This window comes from Microcaecilia unicolor, chromosome 1 (genome assembly GCF_901765095.1).
Source record: "Microcaecilia unicolor chromosome 1, aMicUni1.1, whole genome shotgun sequence".
Lineage (NCBI taxonomy): Eukaryota > Metazoa > Chordata > Amphibia > Gymnophiona > Siphonopidae > Microcaecilia > Microcaecilia unicolor.
Genome location: NC_044031.1, coordinates 420,772,243 through 420,791,012, shown reverse-complemented (window position 1 = coordinate 420,791,012; position 18,770 = coordinate 420,772,243). Strand labels below are relative to the sequence as shown.

General features: G+C 41.0%; 1 protein-coding gene across 1 annotated transcript in view; it reads right to left on the bottom strand.

Annotated features, from left to right (window-relative positions):
* The window catches only part of ZNF236 (zinc finger protein 236), a 502,799-nt gene that overhangs the window by 151,022 nt on the left and 333,007 nt on the right, over positions 1–18,770 (bottom strand). Inside the window, exons 15-16 of the mRNA XM_030211824.1 lie at positions 15,488–15,738; positions 12,755–12,856 (exon numbers count right to left, since the gene is read on the bottom strand). Coding sequence (XP_030067684.1) covers positions 12,755–12,856; positions 15,488–15,738 — 353 coding nt within the window. The remainder of the gene's footprint in view (positions 1–12,754; positions 12,857–15,487; positions 15,739–18,770) is intronic.

Genomic DNA, 18,770 nt, shown 5'->3' with positions numbered 1-18,770 from the left:
AATTCTGCATAGTAAAAGATTTCAAGAGATCTGTAAACACTGACATACCATCTAGGGTCCCACAAGGATTCTTTTTATCAGCTATGCTTTTAACATCTTTCTGCTTCCCACTGCAGCTCCTTGTGACTCTGGGCAAGTCACTTAACCCTCCACTGCCCCTGGTACAAATAAGTACCTAAATATACTATGTAAACCGCTTTGAATGTAGCTGCAAAAACCACAGAAAGGCGGTACATCAAGTCCCATTTCCCTTTATGTAGATTAACTGTCTGAACCTCTAATTTAGAATTTATGGAGATGACATCCAATTTTTGTTGAGTATCAACCAGTAGGTGGAAGAAGTCTTTAAACTGTTGCATCTTTGTTTACGAACAATAACCCAATGGACGACACCAAATCACCTCGTTTAATGTGTCTAAAATGTAGATTTTGATTTTGTCAGGATATCCTTCTATTAATATTCCTACAACCTTTATAAATGGCAATGCCACTATCCTAATTGTTGGTAAAACTGGTGTCATTTTAGATTCTGCTCTTACCATGAAACATTAAATCCAAAAAATTATAGGTCTTGTTTTTGCTTTAAAACTCATTAGGCGGTTAAAGGATTTTCTGAATAGCTCTAACTCTAGTTGTGCAAAACACTGTTATTCACCATTTTGATTATTGCAACAATTTGCTGATAGGGTTACCAAAATGTTTTGTTGGGTTTTTTTTACATTCAAGTTTTTATTGAGAAGTATAAACAGCACAGAATATACATATCACAAAAAACAACATTCCAACCAGTATTTAATACAAAGACCCCCAAAGCAACTCTAAATGGAGAAGAGTGGCCCATGCCAACTAAACAGGCATAACCTCAAGTAACACAGAAGTATTTCTGAAATGCAACCAAACATTCCAATCCAGCACACATATAAAACTGCCCACACTCCCTCCTCCTGAAAAACACCCACAGAACAACAATAAAGAGTCTAAATCTGCATCATACAGTCTTCCAAGACCCGGCTAGTCTTTCTTACATCTGCCTATTGCTATGTCTCCCCACCCCCTCCCCTTTCAAACACAATATGAAGTCCCAATCTATGAAGTACAGCTGGAGAATCCACTACATGAAACTCTTATCTCTGTTCTCATTCAATACTAGAATACTAGAGCTCGAGTGAACAAACCACAACCCAACCCAGTAACCATTCCAGATGTGGGCTTGTTGGCTCCTCACCCCGCGTACAACCTTAGTAAGTTTATCATACATTCTAAATTCTAGGATAATATCATACCAAAGGAGCAGTGAGGAAACCTTTACACTTTTCCATGCCCTTGCTAGTCTCCTTTTTGTTGCCAAGAGCAATTGTTGAACCATTCCATTAGGAGGACCCTCAGAATGATCCCACCTGGAAACAACCCTAACACACACACCTTGTTATCATTTACTACTACTACTATTATTTAACATTTATAAAGCGCTGACCAATTTTCCACAGTCCCCTTGTATACCTGACCTCAAACCCCCATCTAGTAGCTGCGCAGCTTAGGGGACAGCCATCCCATGTATTCAAAGGTTCCTTTCATTCCTCAGCTCCTCCAACAAAGCCCATGAGAACCATCCCCTGCTTTTTCATCCTTAAAGGGGTCCAATAGATTGTATGCACCAGCTGGTACTGAACTTTGACTGTTATCGGTAATAAAAGCACACTTGTGCACATATAAATATATCAGGGCTCAGGTGTCCTCACCCCAAAGGTCTCCAAACCAATATTCCCAAGCCCCAACTACTGCCGCTGGGGCTAATAAGTATAGAGGGCATAATTTCGAATAGAGCTTTGAGAGCAAACGACCTTTGTGGGGGCTTGAATAATACTGTATCCAATGAAGTGGGAGCTCTATGCAGCGGCAATGTACCAAAATGGTTAAAAGGTTTTTTAACCTCCAGATCCTACCAAGTCAACTCCAAAGCAAGTTTGTCACCTTCTTGGACAGCCGACTGTGGTGTGCCACAGGGCTTGCATCTTTCCCCAACACTATTCAACATAATGCTAATTCCACTGGCCGTAGCTCTTTCCAAACTTGGTCTCAATCCATTCATCTACGCGGATGACATCACAATCTATATTCCTTTTAGAAACGAGTTAACCGAAATAGTTGACAACATCAGACTTGGATTACACACCGTGTGTGCTTGGGCGAACTCCTTTAAATTGAAACAACACAGAGAAACTCATTGCCTTCTACTCACCTCACTCTATAACAAGTTCAATCCCTCCACCTTAATTGCTCCTGAGCTTGTCCTAGGAGCAATACTTGATAGAAATCTAACACTGGTGGAACAAACAAACGCTACGTCAAAAAGGTATTCTTCACTCTTTGGAAATTAAAATGTATAAAACCTTATTTCCCTAGAGAAGTATTTTGCAATTTAGTGCGGTCGCTAGTTTTAAGTCATCTTGATTACTGCAATGGAATCTATGCAGGGTGCACAGAAATGCTTCTCAAAAAATTACAAACTGTCCAAAATACAGCTGCAAGATTGATCTATGGTAAATCGAAGTTAGTCAGTTCCAGACCATTATGTGAAAAACTGCACTGGCTACCTGTCAAGGATCGTATAACATTTAAAATTTGCACCCTGGTGCATAAAATCCTCTATGGCGAAGCTCCAGCTTATTATATGGATAATCTTATCACCTTACCACCTAGGAATTCTTACAAATCTTCTCGTTCTTACTTACATCTCCACTACCCCACATTTAATGGCCTCAAGTATAAAACCAGCTACGCATCTACCTTTCCCTATGTCAGCGCACGATTGTGGAATGGTTTACCCAAATCAGTTAAAACTACTTCCGAACCGGCTTTCAGAATATCACTGAAGACCACCTTATTTAGAAAAGCTTACGCTACAATCCCGCATTGCATTAGTGACTCCTGAACTGTTACTGTTATGCAGCTGTATTGAATTCTTCTGCACCTTTCTCTTTTCTTACCCTCTGTCATTACTCACCAACTACTTCACCCTTAATGTATCTGATTGTTCGTTACTAGATTGATGTCAGCCTTTTTACACTAATGTAAGCCACATTGAGCCTGCCCATGGGTGGGAAAGTGTGGAATATAAATGCTATAAATAAATAAATAAATTATGCTGAGCATCCACACCCAATAAAAAGTCTCTCCTCTGAAAGAACTGATAAAAAGGAATCCTCCAATCAAGAAGGTCCTGCAGCTGTTCCTGAGATAGCAATGTCCCCTGAAAAAAACAAGTCCACACTCCTAGTGAATCCGATGCCCTCCAGCTTTCTCAATAAAAAGGCAAAACACCCTGTGGAGCAGTGATGGTAATCTTTAAGCAAACTATAGGGATGGAGGAGATCTGTTACAGACAATGCAGGCGGCACCTCGTCCCACACTTTAAGAAGTGGGCTCAGAAATATGTAACTACGAGTAGAGTCCAACTGCCCGCTAAACTCAAAGAAGGAAAATGAGGACAAACACACTTTTTCTATCCGCACCTAATAAATTGTAGGTTGTTTTTCACAGTGCTCTTGAACTGCTCTCAAGACTGAGGCTTGACAGTATTGCCGATGATTAGGCAATCCCAGCCCACCTCTATCTTTACCCTGTCTGAGCCTTTGCTATCTGATCTTTGGTTTCCTACCCAGCCACACAAAATCCTTGTCTAAATTGTTTCGTATTGATATAAATGGGGAGTTGGGCAAAAAGAAATAAGAACTTAGGTAGGATCATTGTTTAAATCGCAGCTACCCTCCCATACCATGTCAGCATGAAAACCTTCCAACTGTCCAAATCACTTTGAATTTGCTTAGTAAGGCGGTCATAGTTTAATTTGTACAGATCAGTTACCTTGTGTGAAATGTAGATACCTAAATACCTCGACCCATGAGCTATCACTTTAAACGGAAAAAAAAAACAAAACAAAACTCAGAAGAGACTATATTAAAAATTACTAGCTCTGTCTTGTCAATGTTCACTTTAAAGCCGGACATCCTACCAAAATAGGATAATACATCCAGTAAATGTGGTAAAGAGTTAATAGAATCAGCTATAAATATTAATGGGTTGTCTGCATAGCTTAAGATCTTACACTGTTGCCCACACCACGATTGGCTTAATCCCTACACTCTCTAATCCTCTTGGATAAAGGCTCAATAACAATGGTAAACAGTAACGAGGCATAGGGCACCCCGTCTCATGCCTCTGGAAAGCTTAAATCCATCCAATTTAGTAAACTTAACCGTTAATGTGCTCCAGGGCTCTACATACAAGGCCTTAACCCATTCTCCAAAGGAACCACCCAGACCCAGTTGATTCATAACCTCAAATATATAACGCCATTCCACCCGGTCAAAAGCTTTTCTGCATCTATAGCCACACATAAAGCCCTCTCCTGTCCAAGCTGAATGATGTCTATCAGATTCAAGGCCATCTGAACATTGTCCCCCAGTTGCCTACCCTGTTTAAACCCTGTCTGATCCCAATGGATTAGTTTTAGAAGAATCACCTCTTGCCTATTCGCCAGGACCTTTGCAAAGATCTTCATCTCAGAATATATAATGGGCTATAGACCTATAACTGGAACATAGTGCAGAGTCTTTCCCTGGTTTAAGGAGCACCACCACACTGGTCTTATACATAGAAGGTAGTAAAGAGACACCATCTTTGGTATCGTTAAAGATCTTTATAAGAAATTAAGAAATCTCTGGGCCCAAAAGTTTGTAATACTCATTAGGGAGCCCATCTTCCCCTGGAGACTTGACCTTTGGTAATTCATGGATAACACATTCAATCTCACGTACACTAATAGGGTCATTTAATGTCCAAAAATCTAACTAAGATGCTTTGGGGAGGTCCAATTGTTGTACAAAACTCCTGATTTCTTCAACAGGGCAAGTAAGATCTGAACTATAGAGTTTCTGATCGAAAATTCTGAAATCTCGGTCAATATCTCCATTAGCAGTGTTACAACCACCCTGAGGAGTTGCTAGTTTACTCACCCACAGCTCATTTGTTTGCTTACGCAGTTGCCATGCTAAAAGTTTTCTCATTCTATTCCCATGATCCATTTTAGTTGCTCTCAGCAAATATTCAATCCAATCAACATCTAGGACGTCTATCTGGTGCCCAAGTTCTCTCTGCCAGGAGACTGAAGGGATGGCTTTCATGAACTTTTTATGGAGCAGCTAATTGCTCAAGAAGATCCAGTGTCTTGTGTTCTCTTCTTCTTCACCCTGGCTGCTGCTTGGATCAAAATACCCCACATATATGCCTTCCTAGCATCCCACACTCCCACTGGTGAAACATCTCCAGTATCACTGAAGGTTAGGTACTCTCTCCATTTATTCCAAACTAACTTTTGGTTTCTGGGCGTTGTAGTAAACCCACATTAGCTCGCCAATATGGTTTTTGTGTCCCACCAGGCAAGATTAGGACCATCAGGATAAGTGCATGATTCGATATACTAATTGGCTAGATACTCCCTGCCATTCTCCCACATTCTGCTTTTCCACAAAAAAGTAATCCAAACGAGAATATGTGAGGTGTCTACCAGAATAATAAGTAAATTCCTTGCTAATTGGGTAGAATATTCTTCATACATCTTTAAAAGAATAATTAAGAAGCTGCCTTTTAAGCAAGCTCCCTTCCCGTATCTCCTCATGACTTCTTCTGGTGGACATATAACATTTCCTTTCCATTTGTTCTAGAGTTTACGTAACAGATCCATTAAAAAGGTACCTTTAGTACCAGCAGGAGCATACACATTAACCAAAATAAACTCCCAGTGATGAATCCGGCCAAAGACCCACAAGAATCAACCCCAAGTATCCCCTCCCCCCCCGGTGGCATATTCACAAAAGGAATTCATTTACTCAGTAATATAGCCACACATATTGATTTAGTATCACCTGAAGGTAAGTATATCTTTGCCCACTTCTGCTCCGGTAACTTCAGCAAATCTGCTGGAGCTAAGGGCCCTATTTACTAAGTCGCGCTAGGGTTTTTAGCACGTGCTAATGCTAGAGACACCCATATATTCCTATGGGTGTCTCTAGCATTAGTGTGTGTTTAGCATGCGCTAAAAACGCAAATGCGTCATAGTAAACAGGGCCCTTTAACTCTTGTAATAGGGCTATATCAGCTTGTAAACCAGCCAAATACTTAAGAATTCATTGTTGTTTGATCGGGTGATTCACTCCACCCCCCCCCCCCCACCACATTCTAGAATGCCAGTTTAATTTTGTTGCCCACCATGCTCACCATTCACTCTTAACATACACACCCTTTCTAGCCTTTTTAGTTTCTCTCTACTTTCATCTTTTATTCTTGCTAAAGTGGTGGTTGAGCCTCCAGTAATTGGTCCCTCTGTAAGTGTGTGATCTGATAATGCTACCTACTGATTGAATTGCAATTCCCAGAAGGTTTTTTGTCAGACATATAATTCCTTTTTTATAAATGATGGTTTCTTGCTAATATTCTGTTTTGGATTCCCCTACTACATGGTGAATTAGTGTCTCTATGGTTTATTATGAATTATTGTGATTTCTTTTTTTATTTCTACACTGTCACATTCCATACAAGTTTGCTTTATGTGCTGATCTAAGCTTAATTAAAAAGAAAAAAAAACGATTGCAGAGCTTTGTAGTTAGTAGGGAAAGGGAGAGGTGCTAAATGTGAATTATTTGTGGGCTTGTCAGAACCACCTTAAGATCCGTCATCTCGCCTAAGAAGGAAGTGACACGGGAGGGGTGGAGCTAAGAGAGCAGGAACTCAAATTATAGCTACATAATGCAAGGTTCCATGTTAGCAGTCACAGACCAGGAAAAGGATCTAGGTGTCGTCGTTCGTGATACGTTGAAACCTTCTGCTCAATGTGCTGTGGCGGCTAAGAAAGCAAATAGAATATTAGGTATTATTAGGAAAGGAATGGGAAATAAAAATGAGGACGTTATATTGCCTTTATATCGCTCCATAGTGCAACCACAGCTCGAATACTGTGTTCAATTCTGGTCGCCACATCTCAAAAAAGATATAGCGGAATTAGAAAAGGTACAGAGAAGGGTGACAAAAATGATAAAGGGAATGGGACGACTTCCCTATGAGGAAAGGCTGAAGCAGCTAGGACTTCAGATTGGAGAAAAGACGGCAGAGGGGAGATATGATAGAGATCTATAAAATAATGAGTGGAGTGGAATGGGTAGATGTGAATCGTTTGTTTACTCTTTCCAAAAATACTAGGACTAGGGGGATTGCGATGAAGCTACAAAGTAGTACATTTAAAACAAATTGGAGAAAATGTTTCTTCACTCAACGTGTAATTAAACTCTGGAATTCGTTGCCAGAGAATGTGGTAAAAGCGATTAGCTTAGCAGGGTTTTAAAAAAGTTTGGATGGCTTCCTAAAGGAAAAGTCCATAGACCATTATTAAAATGGATAAAATCCACTGCTTATTTCTAGGATAAGCAGCTTAAAATGTACTGTACTTTTTTGGGATCTTGTCAGGTACTTGTGACCTGGATTGGCCACTGTTGGAAACAGGATGCTGGGCTTGATGGATATTCGGTCTGTCCCAGTATGGCAATACTTATGTAAAAGCTCAGGACACAGCTAGGTTAAGGAGACTCAGAGGGAAGCAGCGATGCCTAACTGTATGAACTGCAACCAGAACAGTCAGGTAGGCTAAGTTTGACATGGAACCTTGCAACTTGATATCTGTGACCCAACTAGGAGACTGGTCTACGTGAACTAACAATTGTACTGATAACTCTTTTATGAAATTACTAATTTGTGTTTCCTTTTCTCCACTACCTGTGAATTCAAGAGGACCCACCTCCTATCTGACACTTCAAAATAAATGTTATTTTGTCCCCCTTAACACGATGTGTGGCTCCGGTTTGTCCTGGATCCAGGCCTACCCTCGTTCATGTTACCACTGGATCTTGTATGCTCATGTGTCAAAGATAATAAAATACAAATGAGGAATACAACAAAAACTGTCCTGAATAAGAAGAGAGAGCGTTTATAATTGGCTGTATTATGGCTGGTATTTGGGATATAGTCTTGCTATATGGACAGGAATAACTGAGTAGACAGTACAGGCCAATTGCTCTTTTTCTGACATCATATACACTATTTTTCTTTTTAATCCTGTTTAATACGGCTTTGTTCTATGTACATCCATTTTAATTTTCACAAGTTTTATTACTATTGATTATATTCTGTGCATTACATTTTTTTTTAATTGTGGGGTAAACATTTAGCTGGCAGTGGTGAGCCTTTTGCTAGGAATAGGGGGCACGTAACGAAGCTACTAAGTAGTAAATTTAAAACAAATTGTAGAAAATATTTCTTTGCTGAATAAGTAATTAAACTCTGAAATTCTTTTCCTGAGAATGTGGTAAACAGTTAGCTTAGCATGGTTTTAAACAGGTCTGGATAATTTCCTAAAAGAAAAGTCCATAAGCCATTATTAAGATAGACTTGGGAAAACCCATTGCTTATTTCTAGGATAAGCGGCATAAAATCCGGTTTACTATTCCGGGATCTTGCCTGGAACTTATGACCTGGATTGGCCAATGCTGAAAACAGGATGCTGGGCTTGATGGACCTTCGGTCTTGTTCCAGTATGACAACACTTATGTTCTTATACTGACTGCCACCAATGTTATTGCTGGATATTCAATGCCAGGTCATGTCCGGACTTTGGCACTGAATATCCGGTTTATGCAGTGCCAGCTAATGCATGGCCGATGAAGTCGATATTTATAACTTAACCAGCCATGGTTTGCAGCATAAAGATAGGACTGTGTTTTATGTAGTCCTATTATGCAGTTATCCTGGCTGGTTAAGTGCTAAATATCGGCACTTAACCGGCCAAGCACCTACTTCTACTATTTAGCATTTTTATAGCGCTACAAGGCGTATGCAGTGCTGCACAAACATAGAAGAAAGACAGTCCCTGCTCAAAGAGCTTACAATCTAATAGACAAAAATAAAGTAAGCAAATCAAATCAATTAATGTGTACAGGAAGGAGGAGAGGAGGGTAGGTGGAGGCGAGTGGTTACAAGTGGTTACGAGTCAAAAGCAATGTTAAAGAGGTGGGCTTTCAGTCTAGATTTAAAGGTGGCATGGTCCCAAAATAGCTTTTGCTTAGGTGCTAACTGAAGTGATAACCAGTTAAGTGCCGCTGAAAATTAGCTGATCGCCCCAAACAAGCGATTTAACCAGACAGCGGCCGTTTCTGGCCAGTGAAATCATTTTGAATATCAACCAGTGTGTTCATTGCAAACATAATCACATTTTACTTTTCAGTGCTTTCCATTCCTACTTCTATTTTTTTTCCTTAAGATCACTTCTTCATAACCCAGTCTTCCTTCTTTCTTAACCTTTTCTTATTCTTTTGCATTAAAGCTGCCTCTTTATTACATTTATCATGCTCTATTTTCTGTCTCATCAGTGCTTGAGTCGCTAATGTGCCCTCTCTGGGAGTACAGGCAACGGTGATTTTTATTATGAGTGTTTAGGCACAAGTAGTTTCAGCCAGTACTTAATGTACATAACATCTTTCTACAGTATTATTTTTCCTTTCTACTTTTCGGTATTTTGCTTTATCCTGACCTGCTAAATTGAGTAAGCTCACTTGACACAATTCAACAGAAGGCTGGCATAAAGGTCAAACAGCTCTAAAAGCTGGAAGACTAGCACTTGTCTTAGAATTTTTTTTGACCATCCATTTATCTGCCACACTGGGGAGCACTGCCTGCTAAATATACTCAGGCCCTTATTTTATAAGTATCACCATTTGCAAATAGTGGCATTTGCATGTGTAGATGAGCTACATGTACAAATAATTTTAGACCTGGAGATCAAGACAATGTCCAATTTGCAAGGGAATGTTGTATGAGCAGGTGTGAAATACCAATGTGTATTTCTGATTTTAGAAAGGCAATACATATAAATAGCCAAAAGTTTGGAAGCTGGTCTTTACACCTGCTCTGACGCATGCACAATAGCCAGCCTGAAGGGAGAGGGGCAAAAGCCAATATTCACACCCCTCCAAAATCTCACCCACCCCCTGACACTACTGCAACATCAAAATCTCCCTGAGGGTCACCCTGGACCTCAACTTCCCTCTTTCTGAAAGTAACCTTCCAGCCCTCTGGCTCCAACTGGCAGTCCCTGATTCTATAGTGGGAGCAGGTATGATCTCTAGTTGCTCCTTCTGTTGCAGCACTGGGTTCAACATGGCACCCATGAACCCTAGCAGTAGTCTCATAGTACTACAGATGCAGAAGAAGGCCGACCTTTTCAATGGGTCATGGGCACCATGTTGAACCCAGAGCCACAGGAGCAACTGGGGATTGTTTCTGCTCTCATTGCACCACCAGGGTCCCCTGTAAGAGCTAGAGGTGGCATCAGGAGGTGGGGGTCAACCATATGGGGGATTTTGATGTTCAAGGGTACACTTGGAGGGGGGGATAAACCATTGTGAAGGGGCTTGTGATATCTGAGAGAGCCCCCCCCCCCCCCCCCCCCGGGGCTGTGTGGGAGGAGGGATCATTTGGGAACTTTGATTATGGGGTGCTTTCAAAGGGTAAGAGGAATTGGAAGGTGTGGGGTATGGATGCTGACAGGAGCAAGCTTTACCCACTCAGATCTGGGTTAAAGCTGAACTCTATCTCCCCATGTGCAAGTTTTGTAAAATAGCTGCTGTTGCTGAATGTGGTGAGATACTGACATAGAAACATAGAAAAACAGAAAATGAAGAGCAGATAAAGACCATATGGTTTATCCAGTCTGATTATACCAACTATTCCGTCCTCTCCCTTAGAGGTTCTAACTTGTCCCTAACTTTCTTGAATTCAGATATAATCTGTCTCACCTCCACCGGGAGTCCTTTTGATGAAGAAGTATTTCCTTAGGTTACTCCTGAGTCTAATCCCTTTCACATTCATCCTATGCCTCCCCCATCCTAGAGTTTTCTTTTAATTGAAAAAGACTGGCCTCCTGTGCATTTAGGCCACAGAGGCATTTAAATGTCTATCTTATCACTCCCTCTCCCTCCTGCATTTCTTCCAAAGTATACATATTGAGATCTTTACATCTGTCTCCATACACTTTATGACAAAATCTATTGACCATTTTAGCAGCCACCCTTTGTTTATATTCAGTTTATATCTTTTTGAAGGTGCAGTCTCCAGAACTCTACAAAGTACTCTAAATGGGGTCTCACTAGACTTAAAAGGGCATTATCACCTCCTTTTCCCTGCTGGCCATGCCTCTCTCTAGGCACCCAAGCATCCTTCTGGCTTTCTCTGTTACTTTTCCACCTGTTTGGTCACCTTAAGATCATCACGTACGATCACCCTCAAGTCCTGCTCCTCTTTCTATGGGCAAAAGTAGTTTGCAACCTATACTTGTACTGCTCCTTCGGGTTTTGTAGCCCAAATGCATGACCTTTTGCCATTAAATCATAGCTGTCAAATTTGAGACCATTCTTCAAGCTTTGCTAGGTCCCTCCTCATGTTATCCACACCATATCTGCAAAAAAGCAAACCTTACCAAACAACCCTTCTGCAATATCGCTTCAAAAATGTTTAAAGTACAAGCCCAAGAACCAATCTTAAAGCATACCACTGGTAACATCCATTTCCTCAGTGAGCGCCATTTACCACTACTCTTTGTTGTGTTTCATTCAACCAGTTCCTAACCCAATTAGTCACTTTAGGGCACATACTGAGAGGCACTCAGTTTATTTTTAAGTCATCTATGTGGAACTGTGTCACAGGCTTTCCTAAAATTTAACTACACCATATCTAGTGTTCTCCCTTGATCCAACTCTCTGGTCACCCAGTCACATAACCCTCAATTGCCCCAGGTACAATAGTTAGGGCCCTGTTTAATAAACCTTACTGTAGGCATGCAAACATTTTAGTGAACACTAACGATAGAGACACCCATTATATTCCTATGGGTGTCTCTAGTGTTAGCGTGTGCTAATTTTTAGTGCATGCTAAAAGGTTTGATCACCTACGGTGCAGCTTAGTAGACAGGGCCCTTAGACTGAGAGTCCACTAGGGACAGAGAAAGTACCTGCATATAATAAATGTAAACTGCTTTGATTGTCCCACAGAAAGGCAGTATATCAAATCCCGTTACCCTTATCCTTGCATGTCCTCACTCGAATTTTATAAGAGGCTCTGTATTTTGGCAGAACCTTTGTAAAATAGCAGGGGAATTGTGTACATCTCAATCGGGATATCAATTTTCTCCTCCGCATGCTATCTAAAATGAGCCTTTCAGTGTTAGGTCCCATGAACACCTGCCTTCCTGTTGCTCTTCTATTCTCTGTATCTGTTAACCTATCAACTAATGGTTCAGTGACTGCAAAACTAAGATGATGTTTCTGATCTTCAAATGTCCAGTGGCAGTAAAAATATTGGCTGAATGTGTTTTATTCCGTCTTCTCCACTAAGAGCAAGTCAATGTTAATTTCAAGTACTTTTTATCAAAATGGTAGTGACTGGAATATACCAAAGCATCCTGTCAACTACAGGCTCTGCCCCAGTGACCAATTTGGGAACTTACTGCGTGCATATAGTCGCTTTTGCTGTTCTTGAAATCAAAAGCCATACCATGGTGACTGGATTTCTGCTATCTTGTTTATAATGTAGTACACAATTTATAGCAGGGACTTCCTTAAAAATCTACACAAAATAAATTTTTATAATGACTAACCTTGTGCTAAACTCTGCTGATCAAATGACTGCTGAGGTATAGTTTGCTGTTCAAATTGATTCATATTATCCTGTAGGGCATGCTGTGATGTCACAAATCTGTCTGAAAAATTAAAGAAAGTAAATTAATAAATTAGGGTGAGAAGAGGAAAGGGAAACCATGAATAAAGGGAATTCCTAACAGGCCCTGAAAATTACTAACACTGTGCTCTATGTTACATAATGAAATAACACCAGAAAACAGGGTACAGACCCCCCCAAAAAAAATCACAAATACTATTGTAAGTCTGTATGTTCAATGCACCAGGCTATATAAATAAATAATAGAAAAAAACTTGGTCCGGGGATGCGCCACTTGTATGCGTATGCTCTGCACTGGTGTCGGCCAGGAACCTCTTATGGGTGGGCTGAGACTGAGCCCTTGCGTATGCTCTGCACCGGTGTCGGCGAGGAACCTCTTATTGGTGGGCTGAGACTAAGCCCTCGCCAATCAAAAAGGAGCAGGACCCCGTAGGGCATCGAAGAGCTCCAGGCTCAATTGTAGAGCTTGACTGCATCAATGTCGGCTGCCAGTGCTGCACGCAGCACCGGTGGTGGAGGCCACACTGCAGGAAGACAAGCAGGGCCAATGCAGAAGAATGACAGGTGCAAGCGCTTTCGACGCCGATGTGAAGAAATTCAGCCAAGAGTCCAGGGACCGAGATTCTGATGCAGAGGCATGGCAGGTGCAAGCACCATCGATGCCGATGCCCTGTGAGGAAAACCAGATCAGAGCAACCTCGAAACAGGTGCAGCCTTAGTGCACAAACTGCTTAAGCAGATAAGTCTCACCACAGGCTGAAGAGAGGTGTAGAGGAGATGCATGGTGGTGCAAGCATCCTGGACGCCGATGCACTCCAAAGAAGGTGAGGCTACCATTAAAGGAGCAAGCACTGTGCTGCAAGCACAGTGGTAGCATCCCGGCATTGAGAACAAAATGCTGCAGTGCCCTGTACCCTCGGTACCAGTTGCCAAATCCATACCGGCATCCTTTGGCACCGACGCGATGCTTGGTATTGGAACTGACACCACCAGTAAACAGAATGACAAGGCGAAGCCGCAAACTCCCAGCCAATGCCGAGCACAAATGGCCTATGGGACTTGCATATCGTCTGACGGCAAGGCATGGTGACGCCAACACCAGAGATACGATGCTGACATTGAGGCCTCAGAAGGTGCCAAAGAGTCCCGTGCGAGCCACTCTGACTAACAGAGCTCTGGCTAGAATCTGAAGACAAAGAATTCAGTTAAAAGGGGTATGGTACCATACCCAAAAATAGCTTAAAACCGAAAAAAGACCTGAGGCCTAAATGCGGCCTACAGAGCTGTGGTAAACATGAACAAAAATCAAGAAAAAAGAAAAGCAAACGGAAAGCAAAAGAACTCGAACAAAAGAAGAGTGGAGGAGTGGTTAGGGTAGTGGACTTTGGTCCTGGGGAACTGAAGAACTGAGTTCGATTCCCGGCACAGGCTGCTCCTTGTGTCTCTGGGCAAGTCACTTAACCCTCCTTTGCCCCATGTAAGCCGCATTGAGCCTGCCATGAGTGGGAAAGCGCGGGGTACAAATGCAACAAAAAAAAAAAAAAATGCAGAAGGAACAAAACGAAACTCTGTAAGGAACAAAACCGGCAACTGTGAGGAGAGAGGGGAAAAAAAACACATCCTTTCTCACCACAGAAAAAAAAAGACTGTTGCCCCAGTCCCAGGGTAGGTGGTAAGGCACTCACGCACATGCGAACTGGAACGTGTCTGGCTTCAAAAGACCTCTGTTTAAAAGCATGATACAAGCTCCGGACCAGGGCAAAGTGGCACCGCGTAACCCAATTGTGAGAATATTAGCCTGCTTATCCTTGGAGAAATATTTCTTCACTCAACGTATACTTAAACTCTGGAATTTGTTGCCAGAGAATGTGGTAAAAGCAGTTAGCATAGCAGGATTTAAAAAAAACATCTGGATAACTTCCTAAAAGAAAAGTTCTTAAGATATTATTAAGATGGACTTGGGGAAAATCCGCTGCTTATTTCTAGGATAAGCAGCATTTTTTTTAAATGTATAGCTTGCTGCTTTGAACATACAAAAAAAAGGATCAGCAAAAAAGGTGGAAGAGAAGTATAACATAGCAAGACGTCGAGTATTGATTTTGATTTCAATACTCGGCGTCTTGGCAGGTTATACTTTGCCTGTCGCTCGGCACATAGGAGCCTGACTTTCTTGTTTTTGGAGCATTAGTCTTCTGTGTAGCCTGTTCCCCTTATGCATTATTGACAGCCACCTGAGAAAGGCTTTATGCCAAAACATGACCCGTGAAGGGTCAAGACTGTACAAGCATTTGGTGGGTCAAGATTATACACGTATTTGGCACACTGTTGGAGAAGGAAGAGTTTTTAGAAGCTATGGACTTCTCTTTTTTAGACTGATATCCTGGAACACTTCTCTTCCAGCTCTTTTGCTTCTCTTTGTTTACTATGGAAGCTGTGTTCCTCCTGTTTGCTGCATTGAATATACAGACTTATATTGGTTTACTGAATTGCGTATTAATTCTATAATTAAAATTTATTATATAAACAGACCACACTATTCAAAAACTTTTTGTATCATCTCACAGCACCTACATAAAAATGATTTTCTTTTTAAAAACTCAAAGGCTTGCACACAACAATCTGATGTCCAGTATTTTCTCCTCTCAGCATCTACCTTCTTCCTGATCCAAAGGTTGCTCAGTCAGACTTTGACCCAGGCCAGTTTCTTCTGTGCCCACTACTTGCTGTGCTTCTAATTCTAAGATAGCTTCATGATCAGTGCTAACAGCATCTGGCTGCTGGAGATCATCGCTTTCTATTTCCACCTGCATCTGAGTGGAAACATGGATGCTCTGCTGGTCTACTGTTGAATCATCTATCGAAGCTGCTTGTTGGTGCTGCTGAAGTTGCTGAGCAAGTTCGTACCTGAAAAGAATACAGAATTGTGCAAGGTAATTGCCATATTAACTATGCAATCAAACAAAAAATTCCTGATCTGAAAATCTCATGCAACATTTTATCCACAATTATGGTTTATTTAAAATTTCAAATACTGCATTTCCTGTGGACATCTTAAAAAGAGTGGCAAGTGGACCAATGACTCCAGGGAAACAGGATATAAGATTTCCAAGTACCACTTTATTCAATGACTCGACACAGAAACTGTGTTTCGGCCACAGGCCTGTCTCAGGAGTCTGAAATAGTAAATAAAATGAATATTTAAAAACAACATATACAAAATTAACATAAAAGGAACACATAAAAATATCCAAATAAATATATATTGTAAACATAAAATGAGAAACAAGCATATAAATGAACCTAAAATAAACTAAAAGCATATATATGAACTCAAATGTTACTACATGTAAATCATAAAACAATGTATATTACATATATATATTTAGAGAATTGAATATACATTAAAAATTCGTAATATACAGAATAGAACATACTCATACTGAAAATTGTATAAACTCTGTAGATACATAAAAAGATGCGGAAATGATTGTGGTCATGAAAAGTTAGGAGGTTCTGAGGCTCATTTTCAAAGCACTTAGCCTCCCAAAGTTCCATAGAAACCTATGGAACTTAGCCTCCCAAAGTGCTTTGAAAATATGCCTCTATATATCCTTATAATTAAAACTGGAAAGGCTACATACATAATACATACTGAAAGAATAAGGAATAAAAATTATAGAAAAAGGATGTAGGCAAAAGAACCACATACATACATTCATAGTATCATGTATGGCTAAATAAACCATGTATGTTCGTAAAAAAATCAATCAATATATATATGTAATATACATTGTTTTATGATTTACATGTAGTAACATTTGAGTTCATATATATACTTTTAGTTCATTTTAGGTTCATTTATATGCTTGTTTCTCATTTTATGTTTACAATATATACGTATTTGGATATTTTTATGCATTCCTTTTATGTTAATTTTGTATGTTGTTTTTAAATATTCATTTTATTTACTATTTTAGACTCCTGAGGCAGGCCTGTGGCCGAAACACAGTTTCTGTGTCGAGTAATTGAATAAAGTGGTACTTGGAAATCTTAACAAGAGTCATTGAATAAAAGTGGTACTTGGAAATCTTATATCCCTTTCCCTGGAGTCACCGGTCCACTTCCCACTCTTTTTACGCTGTTACATTTACGTGGGAGTTAGCGTTCATCCACTGAGGTGGATTACCTTCTCCTTAATTTCCTGTGGACATCACAGGGCAGTTCACAATAAAATATAACATAAATGAAAAGAACTCCATTATTGAGATAGCAAAGGACCACTCATACTACAAACACTAAGAGAAGAGACGAACAAATGAAAATGAAACAAATTAATCAGATCAATGCACTGGTGCTAAATAGTCAAATGTGTTTTGGTTTAGCACTCTGGAGGGGAGAATACAATCAAAAATAAATATTAAAATATATTTCTTTTTTGACAAAAGGCTAGAAAGTCACTACCAAACATTGTTTTTAAAAATATCCATCAGAATTTGGATATTTCACACTGCAGTTCATCCAAATAGCAAGGGGGTGTGTTGTGGGTGTGTTTTAGGTGGGACTAGGAAGGACCAAAAAGTAGGATGTCCAACAAGGATTTTCGAATGGAAAGAAATGTCATTGAGGGGCATAATTGAACGTCGCTGGCAATCTATTTTGGCGGCGGCGCAACAGCTGGCGGGAAACCGTATTATCGAAAAAGATGGCCAGCTATCTTTTTTTTCAATAATACGGTTTAGCCCGGCCAAATGCCAGAGTTCGCCGGGTTTGAGATGACCGGTTTTGTTTTTCAGCGATAATGGAAAAAAATGCCGGCGATCTCAAACCCAGCGAAATCCAAGGCATTTGGTCATGGGAGGAGCCAGCATTTGTAGTGCACTGGTCCCCCTGACATGCCAGGACAGCAACCGGGCACCCTAGGGGGCACTTCTAAAAAGTTTTTAAACATATACAAATACCTCCCAGGTGCATAGCTTCCTTACCTTGGGTGCTGAGACCCTCAAATCCCCACTTCCCACAACTCTACACCATTACCATAGCCCTTATGGGTGAATAGGGGCACCTACATGTGGGTACAGTGGGTTTGGGGGGGGGGGGGGTTGGAGGGCTCAACACTTACCACCACAAGTGTAACAGGTAGGGGGGGATAGGCCTGGGTCTGCCTGCCTGAAGTGCACTGCACCTATTAAAAACTGCTCCAGGAACTTACATACTGCTGTCAGGGAGCTGGGTATGACATTTGAGGCTGGCATACAGGCTGGTAAAGAAGTGTTTTATTTTTATTAGTGTGGGAGGAGGTTGGTGACCACTGGGGGACTACGGGGAGGTCATCTGTCATCTGGTTAGTTGGGGCACCTTTTTGAGGCTTGATCGTGAAAATAAAAGGACCAAGTAAACCCAGCGAAATACTGATTAAAGCCGCGTTTTTTTTTTCATTATCCGCGAAAGTCGGCCATCTGGTAGCCACGCCCATGCCCCGCCTTCGCTACATTGCCGACACGCCCCCTTGAACTTTCGCTGGCGCGGCGATGGGAAAGCAGCGATGGTGGTCAAAAAAGCCGCTTTCGATTATACGGATTTCGCCGCTTATGAGAGATCGCCGGCCATCTCCCAATTTATGTCAGAAGATCGCCAGCGATCACTTTCGAAAATAAGCTTGTTTGTCTAAAAAGGATTTTTTTTTATCTAGACCTGTTTCAGTCATGTCCATATTACAAAACGTTGCTCTAATTGAGCAGCTGACCACTGGAGGGATTAAGGCATGACCGTTCCTTAATCCCTCCAGTGGGTTGCTGTCCTCCCTCTCCCATGAAAATGAAATTGAAAAGGAAAACAGGCTCTATGTCAACCAAGGACGTTTAACATGACGAGAGATGGTATGAATCTTGCTGCCATATTGAGTGCCTCCAAACATTAATGAAAACAATAGCAAACTT